General features: G+C 46.6%; 1 protein-coding gene across 11 annotated transcripts in view; it reads left to right on the forward strand.

Moving 5' to 3' along the window:
• PITPNM2 (phosphatidylinositol transfer protein membrane associated 2) overlaps positions 1 to 17242 on the forward strand; it is a 265745-nt gene that overhangs the window by 214879 nt on the left and 33624 nt on the right. For 7 of the 11 annotated variants that reach the window (XM_051972686.1, XM_051972682.1, XM_051972688.1 and 4 more), the window contains 3 exons: positions 12836 to 12931; positions 13725 to 13787; positions 13951 to 14024. In XM_051972686.1, coding sequence (XP_051828646.1) covers positions 12836 to 12931; positions 13725 to 13787; positions 13951 to 14024 — 233 coding nt within the window. The remainder of the gene's footprint in view (positions 1 to 12835; positions 12932 to 13724; positions 13788 to 13950; positions 14025 to 17242) is intronic. The other 4 variants (XM_051972687.1, XM_051972690.1, XM_051972691.1 and 1 more) reach the window with 1 other exon arrangement.

The raw sequence follows: 17242 nt of genomic DNA on the forward strand, positions 1-17242 counted from the left end.
ATTTAAGTGGTGGATACAAAATAGAAGTGGCAGATACAGAAATACAAAATACAGCCTAAGTAAATTCAGCATAAGCCGGGGGAAAGGCCAGTCGAAAGCGGCCATTACGCCGAGCTTTCTGGGAAGGTGTGGATTTATATTGACTTGGTTTTTTTTTTGGGGGGGGGGAGGGCAGGGCGGCATTCGCTGTCTGGCCCAGGTCAGTGCTCCAGTCAGTGTACAGGGCTGCGTCCCCTCTCCTTCAGAAGGAGACTCTGGCTCTTCCTGCCATCCCCTTTTATTCCGGAACTCTAAAGAAGGCCTCCGGCTGGAGAGGGAGCCAAGAGCGAGCCTCTGGGAGTTTGGGGCCAAGGAGAAAGCGGGGTCTCGCGGCTCCCAAGGCAGACACTGATCCTTTGTTGCCACAAATTTGGGATTTTATTTTACTTGAATCAATTTGGAACCCGAGGGTTCCAGATCTGCACTGTGGGGAAGGAGGCTGCGGCAGCCAGATGGTCGTCCATCTGCGGTCAGGGAGGGCATAAAGGGCCATAAAGACAGGGGTCTGCTGTGTGCCCAGCACTAGACCAAATACATGAGCCTTCACAGCAGCCCCGGGGGGTGAGGCCGCTGTTAGACCCATTTCTTGTTGTTCGATGGCTTCAGCAATGTCCGACTCCTTGTGACCCCATTTGGCGAGGATGTTGGAGTATTTTCTCCATCTCCTTCTCTGGCTCATTTTACAGATGAGGAGACTATGGCCAATCGTGAAGCGTCTTGCCTATGGTCACTCAGCGAGGAAGTGTCTGCAGTACAATTTAAACTCAGATCTTCCTGACTCAGAAGTCCATTGAATCCTCTACATGCCATGAGAAAGCCCTAAATTTATTTCTCCTATCTGGGTCTCTTTTCTTTTTTCTTTTCTTTTCTTTTTTTTTCCCCTGAGGTAATTGAGGTTAAGTAACTTGCCCAGGGTCACACAGCCAAGAAATGTTAAGTGACTGAGGCCAGATTTGAACTCAGGCCCTCCTGACTTCGAGGCGGGTGCATGATATCCAAGGTCCCTTGTAGTTCTGAGTCTGAGATCCACTATGATCTTATGACAAACCTGATGAGGCTGTTGTGAAGAAAGCACTTGGTCACCCTTACATTCTAAAAGTCGATCAGCCCCTCTTTTCTGTGCCTAGCTCTGTGCTGGGTGCTGGGGACAGAGGCAAGTGTAAAACAGTCTCTTCCCTTTGAGAGCTTGGGAGCCATCAGAGAAGGCCACACGCTCGCTTAGCCTAGAAAAATCTCCAAAATGAGGAGGGAATTTGGGGAGCAAGGGGGGGACAACAGAAAGAAGCCAGGCTGCTCAGCAGTTCAGCTGTGTGGAGCCTCCCTGTGTGCTAAATCCCCAGGAAACAAGGGCAAAAATTGAATATTTCCTGCCCTCAAAGAATGACGGTGAAAGGGGGGAAACAGTTCTCAGTTAAGTATGTATAAAATATATGCAGAGTAAATGGGGGAGACCTAGAAATGCCTTGTGCAGAAGCTGATTCCAAAGCTGAGTGTGGAAGGTCGAGAAAGATCAGATGAAAAACACCCCCTAAATGAGTGCAAACTGCATTCTTGTTTTTCTTCCTGGATTATTTTTACCTTCTGAATCCAATTCTCCCTGTGCAACAAGAGAACTGTTTGGTTCTGCACACGTATATTGTATCCAGCATATACTGTAACCTATTCAACATGTAAAGGACTGCTTGCCATCTGGGGGAGGGGGTGGAGAGAGGGAGGGAGGGGGAAAATCAGAACAGAAGCGAGTGCAAGGGATAATGTTGTAAAAAATTACCCTGGCATGGGTTCTGTCAATAAAAAGTTATAATTATTTTAAAAACAACAACAACAACAACAAAACACCTCCTAGCTGGGTGGTTGTGGGCAAGTCATTTAACCCTGCTTGCCTCAGTTTCCTCATCTGTCCAACATGCTGGAGAGGGCGGTATCTCTGCCAAGAAACCCCCAAGTGGGATCACGGAGAGTCAGCAGAAATGACCCAACACCAACAAAGGGTTAGACCAGTGGTCAATAGATATTGATCACATTAAAAATAAAAACCAATTATGAATTTGTAGACTCCCTGAAAGGATTTCCTTTCCCAGGATGCTCTGGACCAGACTTTGAGAACCACTGGGTTAGACGAAGGAGGCACAGAGGCCGGGCGGCTGAGGGAGGGCACAGAGCTGGGGCAGGGGTGTTTGGTACCCCGTACGGCCACTGGAGCTCGGGATGCAGGAAGCCTTGCTGGCTGGTGATCGGGCAAGCGGAGGAGGGTGGGTTTTAAATCCCGACCAGGATCCTCCAGCTGCGGGTGCCGCTTCTGTTCTAGCACCGCAAGCCTGGTACTGCCACACTGACAGGATGTTCACCAGCACCCCACACTGTCAGAACCGGCTGAAGTCCCCAGGGGCGTCCCCAGCCGCCTGGTCCCCCTGCCTCCGCCTGCTGTTTGCCACGTTTATCGGAAACAGAGCCTCTCAGCCCCATCAATGGCTTTATGAACACCCAGACCCTGTGAGAGAAGTTAGCAGCGACCTTTTGGGAGTCAGCTCCAGTTCTGGGGCATCTCTACTAGGGGATCGTGGTTGGGTTTGTTTACATGTCGCTCTCAATTATTCATACTCAGAGCTGGAAGGTGCTTTAAATACCTGTAAGGGAGGCAGTCTCCGGGGACCTCGGGCCATCAATACGGCCTATACCCGAAGAATCACCTTCCCGCTTAACGTAAGCACCCAGCAGGGGGTCAGCCGGCCTTCCGGGTGGAGGAGAACTGCCCTCCTCCTGAGACAGCCCTCGTCCCTTTGGAAGAGCCTTATTCTGCCCTGCAGCCTTGACTCCTGCTGGCAAAGGAAGCAGCAGAATGAGCCCATTATTATATCTTCCATGGGTCGGCTTCTCCAATCCCTTACGGAGCTCTCCTTTCTCTTCTCCTTCCTACACTTGCTCAATTTCTTTAATTGACTCTGTAGACCGTTCACTGGCCCACTCTGGCCCGATAGTGTCCTTTCAGCCCCCCGAACTGAGCACACAGCAGATGGGTTCTGGCAGGGCCTGGCGGCTTAGCGGGTAGAACGCGAGGTCGTCTCTCGTCTTCTCCTTGGGGGTCAAGCTTTGCAGCATTCAGTTTTCAGTGTTTATTGTTTTTACTCTTTTTTATTTACCTTGTGATTATCATCTTTTATCATTTCCTTCTACATCGGTTCATTGTACTCTTCCTATGCTTCTCAGTATTTATCATATTCATCATTTCCTATAGAATAGTCATTTATTTAGCCATAAGAGGTCCCTCTTCCTCCCTTTCAGTCCTGTGTTTTCACAAAATCACAATCAATTAAGTATTTATTTCACAAAAATCAATCAATTAAGTATTCATTAAACACCTACTGTATGCTGAGCATTATAATGGGCACTTGGGCATACGAGTCATAAAAATGACGTGATCTTTGTTATCCGGCAGCTTTCGTTCAGTGCATTATTTCTAACTTTCAAGATGCAGCCAACCTCTTTACCTTCCCAGCTCAGCACCTCAATAATTTATTAGTCTAGTTTCATTGCAGGCCTAATGTGGCCCCTTTTCTCCATTCCTTTGCCCCCGGTGCATTTATTCAGTAACATTTCATTTTTTAAAACACCTTTATTATTTATTTATAATGTTCCTTTTTAAAAAGATTTTTAATTCTTTCTTTCCTGCCCTTCTTTCATTGAGAAGACAAGGTGTTGTGATATCAGTTATACGTGTGAAATCATGCAGAAATATATCTCCCTATCAGTGATGTATGACAGTCATTTATTAAGCACCTGCTGTGTACAGAGAATTGGCCTAGGTGCTGGGGAAAGTCCACAGAGAATTATTTTAACCATAGAACTTATCTGATAAAGGATGGGGTGGGATGGGAGACAACTGCCCACTAGCCTCTGGGCAGCCTGCTAACCAGCTAAGACTCCGGTCAAGTGGGCTGTGGACGGAAGGGAGCCAGAACCAGTGAAGAACTAGAAGCATTCCCTGATCAAAGATCAGATTGGATCAAAGATCAAAGAAGGAAGCGGAGATGCTTGCCCTGGAGAATGGGACCCTTCGGACTGCCGACAGGTGCTTTCAGCGTTTCAAGGGCCATCAGTTGGAAGAGGGAGGGATCAGACTCGGACCCCCTCCTGCCCTCCTCACAATGAATAATTTTTTGCAGGAAGACCCTGCCTGAATGAGGTCATGAGTAACCCACTCAGATGACAGTGGAACATTGGCAGCCACATAGGGATAGATTGGAATGGGGAGGGTTGTGGCAAGGCTGAGGAGACGAGTGAGGATGGGGAGGGGCACCAATCTCCAGAGTGGATCCCAAAGCTCAAAACTAATGATGGCTCATGCTCCCAGCCCTACTGGACCTCCTTGTCCTTGTCCAAGAAAGCCTCTGGCCCTTAACCACCCAGGATCATTCTTTTTTATTATTATTATTAAAGCTTTTTAATTGACAAAACATATGCGTGGGTAATTTTTCAACATTGACCCTTGCAAAACTTCTGTTCCAACTTCCCTCCTCCCGCCCCCTCCCCTAAATGGCAGGCAGTCCCATACATGTTAAATATGTTAAATACAATATATGTGTACATATTTATACAGTTGTCTTGCTACACAATCGGATTTAGAAAGAAGGTAAAAAATAACCTGGGAAGAAAAACAAAAAGCAAGCGAATAATAACAGAAAGCGTGGGAATGCTATGTTGTGGTCCGCACGCCTTTCCCAGTGTTCTTTCGCTGGGTGTAGCTGTAGTATTACCCAGGATCATTCTTAGGTGGGGTCATAGTAGAAGGAAAACTCTCTGGTCAAAGGTCCCGGACTAAAAGTGGCCCTGGGGAGGAAGGGTGACAGAAATCAGCACTCTGGCACTGGGAGCCACTCCTACGGATGAACAAGGCAACTCATTCCTTTCCACCACACCCACAGTAGTAATGGGCCCATCTGCATAGCCTTGGACCCGGGAGCCAAGTTTGTCCCAGTAAAGGAAGGCAAGTGTATTTTCTCCTCCAAGGCCCTGGGACTTTCCTGACCAACCTCACCCTGGCTCTACCTGGGTGGAGGGGGCTCAGGAGGGGGTCATTCTGTCTTCTGAGCTGTTTGTTAAACCTGTCTTGACCTTGGGAGATGTGGCTTGGTCACTGGATCACGAGCTGGAGGTTGGAACTTCAAATCTGGGAATAGCAACTAAATTCAATGAAGCATCTGTCCCCAAGGGCTTAGAGAATACAGAGATAAAGTAAAAGACAGCCTCCGGGAACTTGCCTTCTAGAGCAGGGTAACCAGATGCCCCTCTGATTGTACACTGATGCACAGTGGTGGGATGAAACTTGTTCCCTTCCATGTGGCCACCACAGCTCAGCCACCAACAGGCTGAGATGAAGAATGGAGAGTGTTCCAAAAGGATAACCTGGGCAAAGGCTCAGAGGTGGGAGATGGAGCGTTACACGCAGGGACCAGCCCATAGAACAGTTTGTTCTACTCTAGACAAGGTGGCTAGTTGACCATCGGTCAGATATGCTAGTGATGATATTGTTGTTCATTCATGTCCAACTTTGTGACCCCATTTGGGGTTTTCTTGGCAAAAATACTGGTTTCCATTTCCAACTCCGGCTCATTTTACAGATGAGGAAACTGAGGCAAACAGGACGAAGTGACTTTTCCAGTGTCACACCGCTAAGAAGTCTGGATTTGAACTCGGGTTTTCTTGACTCCAGCCACCTGGCTACCTTCATGCTAGAGTAGGGATTCTTTTTGGTGTAAAAGTTAGACTGAGGTCTTTCCGTCGCCACTTTGAAAAGATCCTGCAAATAAGTTTTGTGCCTCAGTGAAAGTAATATATAATAAGTCTTGCTAGGTAAAATGGAGCCAAAATGTAAAGAATTTTTAAACAACCAACACAGGAAATTTGTTTTTGATCCCAAAGGTAATAGGAAACCAGTGGATTTTTTTCCCCTCAATAGTATTTTATTTTTCCAATCATATGTAAAGATAGTGTTTTTGCAAGATTTTAAGTTCCAATTATTTTTCTTTCTTTTCCCTTACCAACCCCCTCTGCAAGACAGCAAGCAGTCTGATATAGGTTAAACTACTAGTCGTGTTGGAAAAGAAAAATCAGAACAAAAGGGAAAAGACCACAAGAGAGAAAAAACAAAAAAAGTGAAAATAGGCTGTTTTGCCATTTCCAACTGATAAATGGTCAAAAGATATGAACAGACAATTTTCAGACGAAGAAATTGAAACTATTTTCAGTCTTATGAAAAGGTGCTTTAAATCACTATTGATCAGAAAAATGCAAAATAAGGCAACTCTGAGATTCTACTATACACCTGTCAGATTGGCTAAGGTGACAGGAAAAGATGATGATGAATGTTGGAGGAATTAACTGGGACACTAATACATTGTTGGTAGAGTGATTCTGTGAACTGATTCAATCATTCTGGAGGGCAATTTGGAACTATGCCCAAAGGGCTGTAAAACTGTACAAACCCTTTGATCCAGCAGCGTCTCTACTGGGTCTGTATCCCAAAGAGATCTTAAAGGAGGGAAAGGGACCCCCATGTGCAAAAATGTTGTGGCAGCCCTCTTTGTAGTGGCCAGAAACTGGAAACTGAGTAGATGCCCATCAGTTGGAGAATGGCTGAACAAATTGTGGTATATGAATGTTATGGAATATTATTGTTCGGTAAGAAATGACCAACAGGAGGATTTCAGAAAGGCCTGGAGAGACTTACATGAACTGATGCTAAGTGAGAGCAGAACCAGGAGATCATTACACACAGCAACAACAAGACTATACAATGATTAATTCTGATGGAGATGACTCTCTTCAACAATGAGATGATTCCGGCCAGTTCCAATGATCTTGTGATGAAGAGAGCCATCTATACCCAGAGAGAGGATTGTGGGGACTGAATGTGGATCATAGCGTAGCATTTTCACTCTTTTTGTTGTTGTTTGCTTGCATTTTGTTTTCTTTCTCATTTCTGTCCTTTTTGATCAGATTTTTCTTGTGCAGTGAGATAATTGCATAAATATACATAAATTGGATTTAACATATTTTTAACATGCTTAACATATATTGGATTACTTGCCATCTAGGAGAGGGAGTGGAAGAAGAGGGAGAAAATTTGGAACACAAGGTCAGTGTTGAAAAATTATCTGCATATGTTTTGAAAATAAAACGCTTTAAAAGAAAAAAAGAAAGAAAATAGGATGCTTTGATCTGCGTTCAGATCTGCATTGTTCTCTCTCTCAATGCAGATGCCATTTTCTCTCCCAAGTCTATTGGAATTGTTCATCTATACAATTCCACATGTTCTCCTATTTCTGCTTACTTCACTTAGCATCAGTTCCTGTCAGTCTCTCCAGGTCTCTCTGAAATCATCTTGTTGATCGTTTCTTTTTTTTTTTTTTTTTTAATTTTTTATTTAATAATTACATTATATTGACACTCGTTTCTGTTCCGATTTTTTCCCCCTCCCTCCCTCCACCCCCTCCCCTAGATGGCAAGCAGTCCTTTATATGTTGGATATGTTGCAGTATATCCTAGATACAATATATGTTTGCAGAACCGAACAGTTCTCTTGTTGCGTAGGGAGAATTGGATTCAGAAGGTATAAATAATCCGGGAAGAAAAACAAAAATGCAGATAGTTTACATTCGTTTCCCAGTGTTCTTTCTTTGGGTGTAGCTGCTTTTGTCCGTCATTTATCAATTGAAACTCAGGTCTCTTTGTCAAAGAAATCCACTTCCATCAAAATATGTCCTCATACAATATCGTTGTCGAAGTGTATAATGATCTCCTGGTTCTGCTCATTTCACTTAGCATCAGTTCATGTAAGTCTCGCCAGTCCTCTCTGTATTCATCCTGATGGTCATTTCTTACAGAACAATAATATTCCATAACATTCATATACCACAATTTACCCAGCCATTCTCCAATTGATGGGCATCCATTCATTTTCCAGTTTCTAGCCACTACAAACAGGGCTGCCACAAACATTTTGGCACATACAGGTCCCTTTCCCTTCTTTAGTATTTCTTTGGGATATAAGCCCAATAGAAACACTGCTGGATCAAAGGTATGCACAATTTGATAATTTTTTGGGCATAATTCCAGATTGCTCTCCAGAATGGTTGGATTCGTTCACAACTCCACCAACAATGCATTAGTGTCCCAGTTTTCCCACATCCCCTCCAACATTCATCATTATTTTTTCCTGTCATCTTAGCCAATCTGACAGGTGTGTAGTGGTATCTCAGGGTTGTCTTAATTTGCATTTCTCTGATCAATAATGATTTGGAACACTCTTTCATATGAGTGGTAATAGTTTCAATCTCATCCTCTGAAAATTGTCTGTTCATATCCTTTGATTGTTGATCGTTTCTTACAGAACAGTAAGATCCCACAACTTTTATTCAGCCATCCGCAGTTGATGGGCAGCCACTCAGTTTCCAGTTTCTGGCCACTACAGAGAGAGCCGCCACAAACAATTCTTGCGCATGTGGGTCCTTTTCCTTCTTTAATGATCTCTTTGGGATACAGACCCAGGAGAGACACTGCTGGATCAAAGGGAATGCACAGTTTGATAGGGTTTCTATGGAGTTTCTTGAGAGTGACTCAGTCAGATCTTTAGATCAAGTGCTTTAGGAAGGTGACTTTCTTAGCTGAGACCCGAGGCAAGGAGATCAATTAGGAGGCCATTGTACTAGTCAAGGGGAAGGACAATGGGGCCTGCACTTGCACAATTGGCAGGAAATGTGTTTTGAACATGAGAGTCGGGTGCCCCGGAGAGCTCTTTTAGCTTGGTCCCCTGGTCTTGGAGGGAAATAGGATGGCGTGCTTCATGTCTCAGGTTTGGAGGCGCACACACTCACCCCACCCATCCTGCTCCACCTGAGATTTTTCATTTCATAATGTTGGATTTTAAGCAAATTGCCTTTAACCAAATATATTTAGGCAAAGTGATTTGGACCCATGAGGTCTCCTGGTACATACCACCAGGTCAGGGGACCAGAACTTGGCTCTCTTTACTTGACTACTCCCCTCCAGAGCAGAAGGGGAACAGATTAGGGGGAGATTTCCCTATCCTGCCTCCACTTTTCCCCCCTTAGCTGACTGGCTCTTCCTCTGAGCACTGCAGAAAAGTCATCCATCGAGGCTGGTGACTCAGGGACTCTGAAGAGATCTATTGGAAAGTCCCAGTGTTGTGTTGGGAATCGGGCCTTCCCCTTGGATGACAGCTAGGTCCAAGGTAGTAGCTCAGAATTTCCATTGGGCTGGAAGCCATCACTAAATTTGACATGACTGTAATGATGTCACTGCCTAATGGTAACTTGCAATGGCGTGACTTTGCATTCGTGTAACCACATCATTTGCCTTGACGAGAAGCTGGCTGCGTCCCTAAGCCCTCCCAGCCCGGCCGTCCCCGTCAGCCACCAAAGCGATTTCTCTATAAGTGCAGCAGGGGAGATTGTTCTTGAAGAACAACGAGCAGGGCAGCGGGAGGAGTGTTGGGCCCCGAGTTTGGAAGGCCCGATGATCATCATGATCCCTTTCCAGGGATCTTGTGAGGAGCAAAGAGAGAATGTTTATTTGTAAAGAACACTTTACGAACCTTAGAGCGCTGTATTATAAATGCTTCTTGTTGTTTGGTCATTTCAATCACGGCCCGCTCTCTGAGATCCCATTTTGGGGGTTTTCTTGGCAAAGATAACTGAAGTAATTTGCCATTTTCTTCTTCAGCTCATGTGACCTATGAAGAAGCTGAGGTAAACAAGGTTAAGTGACTGGTCCAGAGTCACACAGCTAGTAAGTGTCCAAGGTTGAATTTGAGTTCAGATCTTGCTGACTCCGGACCCAGCTCTCTATCTACTGGGCCACCTGATAACCTATTACGAATGCCAGCTGTTATTGTTCAAGAATCTCTAGTAGTAGTATTTAAAGTCATTCACAATCTGGTTCTAACCTATCTTTCCTGCCTTTGTAATAATAATAGCTAGCATTGATATGACACTTTATGCATTTGTACTCTACAGATATTATCTTATTTGATCCTTTCAACAGTCCTGGAAGGTAGGGGAAAGAATTATAAAATTGAGGAAATTGAGAAGAGAGAGGTTAAATGTTGCTTAGGCAGTCACACAGCTAAGAAGTATCTGAGGCTCCGGCAGTGTCACTACTGTGTCTGTATCCCAAGGAAATCATAAAGGAGGGAAAAAGACCCCGCCTGTGCACAAATGTTTGTAGCGGCTCTTTCTGTGGTAGCAATGAATTGGAAAGGGAGTAGATGCTCATCAGTTGGGGAATGGCTGAATGAGTTGTGGTACATGAAGGTAATGGAATATTGTTGTTCTATAAAAAATGGTGAACAAGTTGGTCTTCGAAAAGCCTAGAAAGATTTATATGAATTGATGCTGAACCAAACAAGCAGAAGAACCAGGAGTACTTGTACACAGTAACAGCAAGAACGTGTGATGATCAACTATGAAAGACTCAGTTCTTCTCAGTGGTTCAGTGATTCAGGGCAATCCCAATAGGCTTTGGACAGAAAATGCATCTGCATCCAGAAAAAGAACTAAAGAGACTGAATGTAAATCAACACATGCTATGGTCATTTCTTTTTTATTTTTGTTTTTGTTTTCATCTCTCCCATGGCTTTTCCCTTTTGCTCTGATTTTTCTCTCCCAACATGTTTCATAAAGCAATGTGTATTAAAATAAACAATTTTTTAAAGGTATCTGACCCTGGACAAGTCACTTAACCCCAATTGCCTCAGCAAAAAAAAAAAAAAAAAGAGAGAGAGAGAGAGAGAGAGAGAGAGAGAGAGAGAGAGAGAGAGAGAGAGAAAGAAAAGAAAGAAAAGAAAAGGAAAAAAGAAAGAAAGTATCTGAGGCTAGATTTGAACTCAGGTCTTTCTGACTGCAGCATTTTACCATTGCACTACCTTAGCAAACCTGATCATCCTACCAGACGGCCCTACCAGGAACAATGTTTTAGCTCTTGCTTTGGTTTTTACAAGGACTATTTTTCATGCTCCTCATTAAACCAGAAGCTCCCTGAGGGCAGGGACTGTTCTTCCCTCTTTCTGTATCTCTGTTGTCCAGTCTCTTGGGCTTCATAGATAGTTACTTCCTGATCAGAATTCTCTTCCTCTCTCTGCCAGGATTCCCAGCTTCCATTAAAAATCAGTGAACTCCACTTTGTATACTAAGCTAGTATCCTCCTGAATTACTTAACTTTATAAACACACGCACGCGCGCGCACACACACACATGCACACACACTCTTATGGGGAACTGTCCTGAAAATCTCCTTCTGTAGTATCTATAGAAATGTTAAGAAATAATATTTCTCTCCAAAGCCTTTTTGAAAACCCCTTGGGAAGATTAGAAAGTGGGGTAGGGAGAGGGGCCTTTCATCAGCTGAATGGATAAAGAGTTATAACCCGAAAGTACTCTGCCTTCCCCACCCCTGTGATGATTGGGGTATCCTTCGCTTAAGGACAATCCCTCCTTTTCTTCTTTTTTTCTTTTCTTTGGTTATGTTTCGTCCATATTCAGTTACCATCTGTTCTTTCTCTGGTATGGATAGTATTTTTCACCCTAAGCCTTCAGAGTAGTCTTGGATCATTGTGTTGCTGAGAATAGCTAAGTCATTCACAGCTGATTACCTTGCTATATAATGCTCTTACTCTGGTCCCAGTACATTTCGCTTTGTATCAGCTCCTGGGAGTCTTTCTCGGTTTTCCTGCTCGCCATTTCTTATAGCACGAGTACTCCGCCACAACCTCGTGCTCTATTTTGTTCAGCCATTCCCCAGCTGATGGTCATCCCCTCCATTTCCAATTTTTTGCCTCCAGAAAAGAGCCGCTGTTCATATTTTGGTACCTAGAAGTCCTTTTCTTTTTGTTTGTTTGTTTTTTAAAATCTCTTTTGGGATACAGACCTAGCAGTTATATCCTTTCTCTACCTCTGGAAACTATTAGTCTAGGATCAGCCCCACTTCTAGCCTGTTCAGTGCGGATTCAGGATCTGTGGGAGGAACCCCAGAGATTCCTCTGAGATGGTCGTGGAGGAGGAAGATGGAGATGTCGTCGCTGATTGCTCAATTTGGGAATTTGGATAACCCAAGTTCTATTTTTAGGCCTTTTTACCTTGTTCACGATTGCTGTACGTGTTCACTGAAATCTCAAGGCAGTGAGTCATGTCGGAGGGCACAGGGGAGACTGTGCTGGCTTGGATGTTTTTCTCTCCACAGTAGAAGTGGATTGGAAATAGGTTAATGTTAAGTTACGTCAAACTTTATGGCAGATTGGTGCCCAATTACAGAGTAGAGCTTTAGAATACCCGAATTCAAATCCAGCTGTGGATACTTACTAACTCTGTGACCCTGGGCAAGTCACTTAACCCCGTGTGCCTCAGGGGTCCTCATCTGTAAAATGAGGATAGTAACAATCCCTACTTCCCAAGGTGGTTGGGAGAATCAAATGAGATAATACATATCAAGCATTTAGCACATCTTCTCCTTCCCCTAAACCTGTGATTGTGTGCCAGGCTAAAAAGGTTTCTTTTATTCCAAAGAAAAGTCCTCTGTGCGTGGAGTGATAGGTTTGGTATGGCCTGGGATCTTGTGGGGGAGGGGAAGGTGGTCCTGAGTTAGAAATCTCAAAGCCCTCTGGGGGGGCCCCACCCTCATATCAGGTTCACATCCAGACCACCTCAGTCATGGCACAGCAGATCTGAGTGGGCCATAAATGCAGCCTGTCCCTTCTCTCTCTCTCCCCTTCTTCCCCCTCCAGAGGACCTGTCTGACAATGAGGAGTCATTCCCCAAGGAAATCACCAAATGGAGCTCCGATGACCTTATGGACAAGATCGAAACCCCCGAACCAGATGGTAAAGAACAGATGTGCCCTCTGCCTTCAGTTTGGGTGGTGAGGGGAGATGGCAGAAGCTGGGCCAGAATCCACATCTCCATCTCTCTCTCTCTCTTGCTCTCTCTCTCGCTCTCTCTCTCTCTCACATTCTTTCTCTCTCATTCTCGCTCTTGCTCTCGCTCTCTTGCTTTTGCTCTCTCGCTCTCGTTCTCTCTCTCTTACTCTCATTCTTTCTCTCTCATTCTCACTCTCGCTCTTGCTCTTACTCTCTTGCTCTTGCTTTGATTCTCTCTCTCTTACTCTCTTTCTTTCTCTCTCACTTTCTCTCTCATTCTCGCTCTCTTGCTCTCGCTCTCTCACTCTTGCTCTCTCTCTCTTACTCTCATTCTTTCTCACTTTCTCTCTCATTTTCACTCTTGCTTTCATGCTCTCACTCTTGCTCTTGCTCTCTTGCTCTTGCTCTCGCTCTCTTGCTCTCACTCTCTCGCTCTTGCTCTCATTCTCTCTTGCTCTCGCTCTCTCTCTCTTTTGCTCTCTCTCTCTCTTGCTCTTGCTTTGATTCTCTCTCTCTTATTCTCTTTGTTTCTCTCTCTGTCCTTCCCTCCCTCCTTTCTTCTCTTTTTCTTTCTTTTTCTCTCTCATTCTCTATCTCTATCTGTCCTTTCTTCTTCTCTCCTTTCCTCTCTACCTGCTTCTCTCTGTCTTTCTTTCCATCTGTCTGTCTCCCTCTCTCTCTCTATGTCTCTGTCTCTCTGTTTGTCTCTGTCTCTGTCTCTGTCTCTGTGTCTCTCTCGGTTCTGTTTTTGTTCCAGCGCCTGTGATCACTGCTCCCCCATGGGCAGAGCTGCATGAGGTCACAAGTCCGACATCCCTTGGTATGACTGGGCCACTGGTGGCTCTGCCACCCTGGGGCTGAGGTTGCCAAGGGCGGGGGGCGGGGCCAGGAGGTACAGGAACGTTGGGACCCGGCCCCCCACCCCAACACACAGATGTACTCGAGTCTCCCGGGTCACATTGGGGGCTTTTTTTTTGTTGCAGACAATCTGTACCCTGAGCCAGTAGCCAACGAATACCCTGAAACCAGCAACGTGGAGCAGCTCAGCGTAGCTGAGGTGAGCCTCTGGGTTGGGGGGCGGGGCCCCAGACTGTTCCAGTCCATCTTCCTCCTCTCCCCCCACTGGGATGGGCCACGGGCTTCAGAGCCGGAGGGGGCCTCAGAAACCATCATGTACTTGGACCACAAGCCCACAGCCCTTCCAGAAGGCCATTGGTTTGAGACCTAGAAGGGACCTCGGTGGTGTCGTTGTACAGATGAGGAAACCGGGGTTCTGGGAGGCAGAAACTCACCCCAACCACATAGGGATCCACAAAACCTGTATTTGCAACAGGTCTCTCGTTAGCAAGATTTTTCTTCCGCGGCAGATGGGCGGCTGTCCTCCAGATGGAGAGAGGACTGTCTTGGTTCAGGAAAACTTGATCATTACTCAGCCATGTGACCCTGGGCAGGTCCTTTAGCCTCTGCCTCAGTTTCCTCATCCATAAAATAGAGATAATAACAGCACCTACATCTCTGAGTTGTGGTGAGAATCCGACAGTATTGGAGGACCCAACGAGGTTGTGAGGACCCAGTATTTGTAACGCACTCAGCACAACGCCGGCACTGTGGGGGCTTAGTAACGGCTTGTTCCCTCCCCTCTGGCTTTCCACGGATCCTAAAACCGCCTCTGCAGCCTGCGGGCACTGCTGGCAGTTCCTTGCCCCGGGGCCAAGCAGAGTAAGCCCAGTCTCACTTCTGTAGAAACCAGCCTCTGTTAAAGTCAGCCCCGTTCCTCCAAGCCCCTTTGTTTCTCTGTCAGTCTGGCCCTCCCAAGGGGTGGTCACCGGCCCCCTCCCATCCCCCCCTTCCCAGAGTCGCGAAGCTTTGTTAGCCTGGAAAAGGCCGTGATGGGAAGAGCCCTGGGCAGGAGGCTAGGAGCCCTTCCGCCATCTCGGCCATTCCCCAAGGTGACCCTGAGCCGGCGCCTCCCCCTTCCAGGTCTTTGGCCAGGAGTGGGATGATCTCCAGGCTCCTTCCAGTTTTGAGAGTCAGCGGTTCCCTTAGTGAGGTGATGGGATAACCCGGCCCTCAGGGAGCTTGCAGTCTAGTAGGATTTAGCGCAGCTCCGTACCGACAGGCACAAACGCGGGATGGACGGCACAGGCTGGTCTATGGGGGGCGCCCCCCAGGCTTTGCATGTGTTACTTTCCCCACTGGGGGCCTCCGGGCCGCTGCCGGGGAAAGGGGGACCCTGCGGGGGAGGGGCTAGGAAATTCCAAAGTGGTTTGGAGAGACCCAAGCTCTCGACGGCTGCTGCATAACGTGGCATGGAAATCAGCTGTGTACCAGGGCCTAAAATAAGAGTGCTTTCAGGTCAAGAAAAACTTAGGGAAAATCCAGTAACCAAAGGTGAAGGGCATGAAAACTCTGGAGTGAAGGCTGCCCAGGCAGAGGCAGAAGGCAGCCCCCAGCACGTGTGACCCAAGGGGCTCGGGAAAGCTGCTGTCCAAACCTGTCAAATAAAGCAGTTACGGTAGATCCTTGTGTGTGTGTTTGTAGGGCTTCTGGGGATTTTGCAAAGGAACTTTGGGCCCCTCCTCTTGCCCCCATGGGGAGCTGCCAGTATGGCCGATTACATCGCAGGCAGGGAGGGGAAGGGGGGAGCAGAACAGCACAGGAGCTGGGTCTTTGTTCGCCAACACCCCCCCCCTCGATAGCTGGAGAGTATTGGACTAGGATCTGAATCCAGATCTCCTGGTTACCAAGTCACGTAACCCCTGGTGAGCCTCCGGCTTCCTCATCTATACAATGGGCAGATTGAATTAGATGACCTTCGTAAGATCCGATGATCTCACGACCATTTTGATCCATGTCCCCTGCAGCTCAGGGAGGCTCCCCTAAATCCCCCGCAGTATAGGAATTAAACTCTCAGTAACCCGGGATGGAAAGGAAAATTCCATTCTCAGGCTGCAAGAAGGCCCCGAAACAGCCTCCCCCAGAGCTTCGGCGCTTGGGCAGCCCCCCCAGCCCGTCACCCGTGGGCATCCTGGCTCCTGCACAGATGAGGTTTGGCTTTGTGATTGAGGAGTAGGGGTGGGCTCTCCTTGCAGAGGGCTCGGGTGAGGAAGGGCCCACCTCCATTGCCCCCCCCTTTTTTTTAAATTTTTATTTAATAATTACTTTATATTGACAGAACCCATGCCAGGGTAATTTTTTTACATTATCCCTTGCACTCATTTCTGTTCCGATTTTTCCCCTCCCTCCCCCCACCCCCTCCCCTAGATGGCAAGCAGTCCTATATATGTTAGATATGTTGTAGTATATCCTAGATACAATATATGTTTGCAGAACCGAACACTTCTCTTGTTGCACAGGGAGAATTGGATTCAGAAGGTAGAAATAACCCGGGAAGAAAAACAAAAATGCAGATAGTTCGCATTCGTTTCCCAATGTTCTTTCTTTGGGTGTAGCTGCTTCTGTCCGTCATTTATCAATTGATCCATTGCCCCTTAATGATGGAAGAAAGACCAGGGCCGGTCTCCTTCCTGTAGCTCAAACTGCTGCCGTGGCCCTCGTTGCAGAAACCCCCTTCTGCAGTGCCCAAAGAAATGCTGCTTTCCTCACTGGGGGACTGCCGGGGGGAAGAGGCCCTGTGGGAGAGGGGCCAGAAAGGGCTATAGGCTCCAGAGCTGACTGGTTTTTAACCTCCTCCCCTCGTACCCCCTTTTTTATTACATGTGGGCTGGGTTTGCCTTGCAACAGCTCCCAGATTGCCCCCTTTCTTAGGTCCTTGCTGACTTTGCAAACACACACACATCCATATACACGCAGAACCGGAAAACTGAAAAGGCTTTATTGGAGGGGTTTGCCCAGCATCCCGAGCAAACGAGCCCCTTGTCTCAGCGAGGGCGAGAGTCTGTGTTGTACATGTGGTACCCAGTGCCACACGCTGGCTCTCGGGTGCATGTATCCACGTCTTAATGCAGATCCCGGTTCTTCCCGCCCCACTCAGGACCTCAGTTTTATCCAGGAAGGCCCCGGGTGGATTTGTCAAGAAAGTATCGTAGGAGAACCAGAGGCCAAGGTTGGCTTTGCACAAGTTTTTCTCAGGGTATTATGACTAAAGTGCCCTTGTAGGATTTCTGAACTGTCGCTCAGTGAATCCTCCCACTTACCAGTTGTATGACCTGGGAGAAATCCTTCCCCCCTCTTTGTGTCTCCTCATCTGTAAATCGAGGGGGAGACCCTTCTGTACAACTCTAGGCATCTGTAAGATTAGGAGCTTAGACTAGA

This window comes from Antechinus flavipes, chromosome 1 (assembly GCF_016432865.1).
Source record: "Antechinus flavipes isolate AdamAnt ecotype Samford, QLD, Australia chromosome 1, AdamAnt_v2, whole genome shotgun sequence".
NCBI lineage: Eukaryota > Metazoa > Chordata > Mammalia > Dasyuromorphia > Dasyuridae > Antechinus > Antechinus flavipes.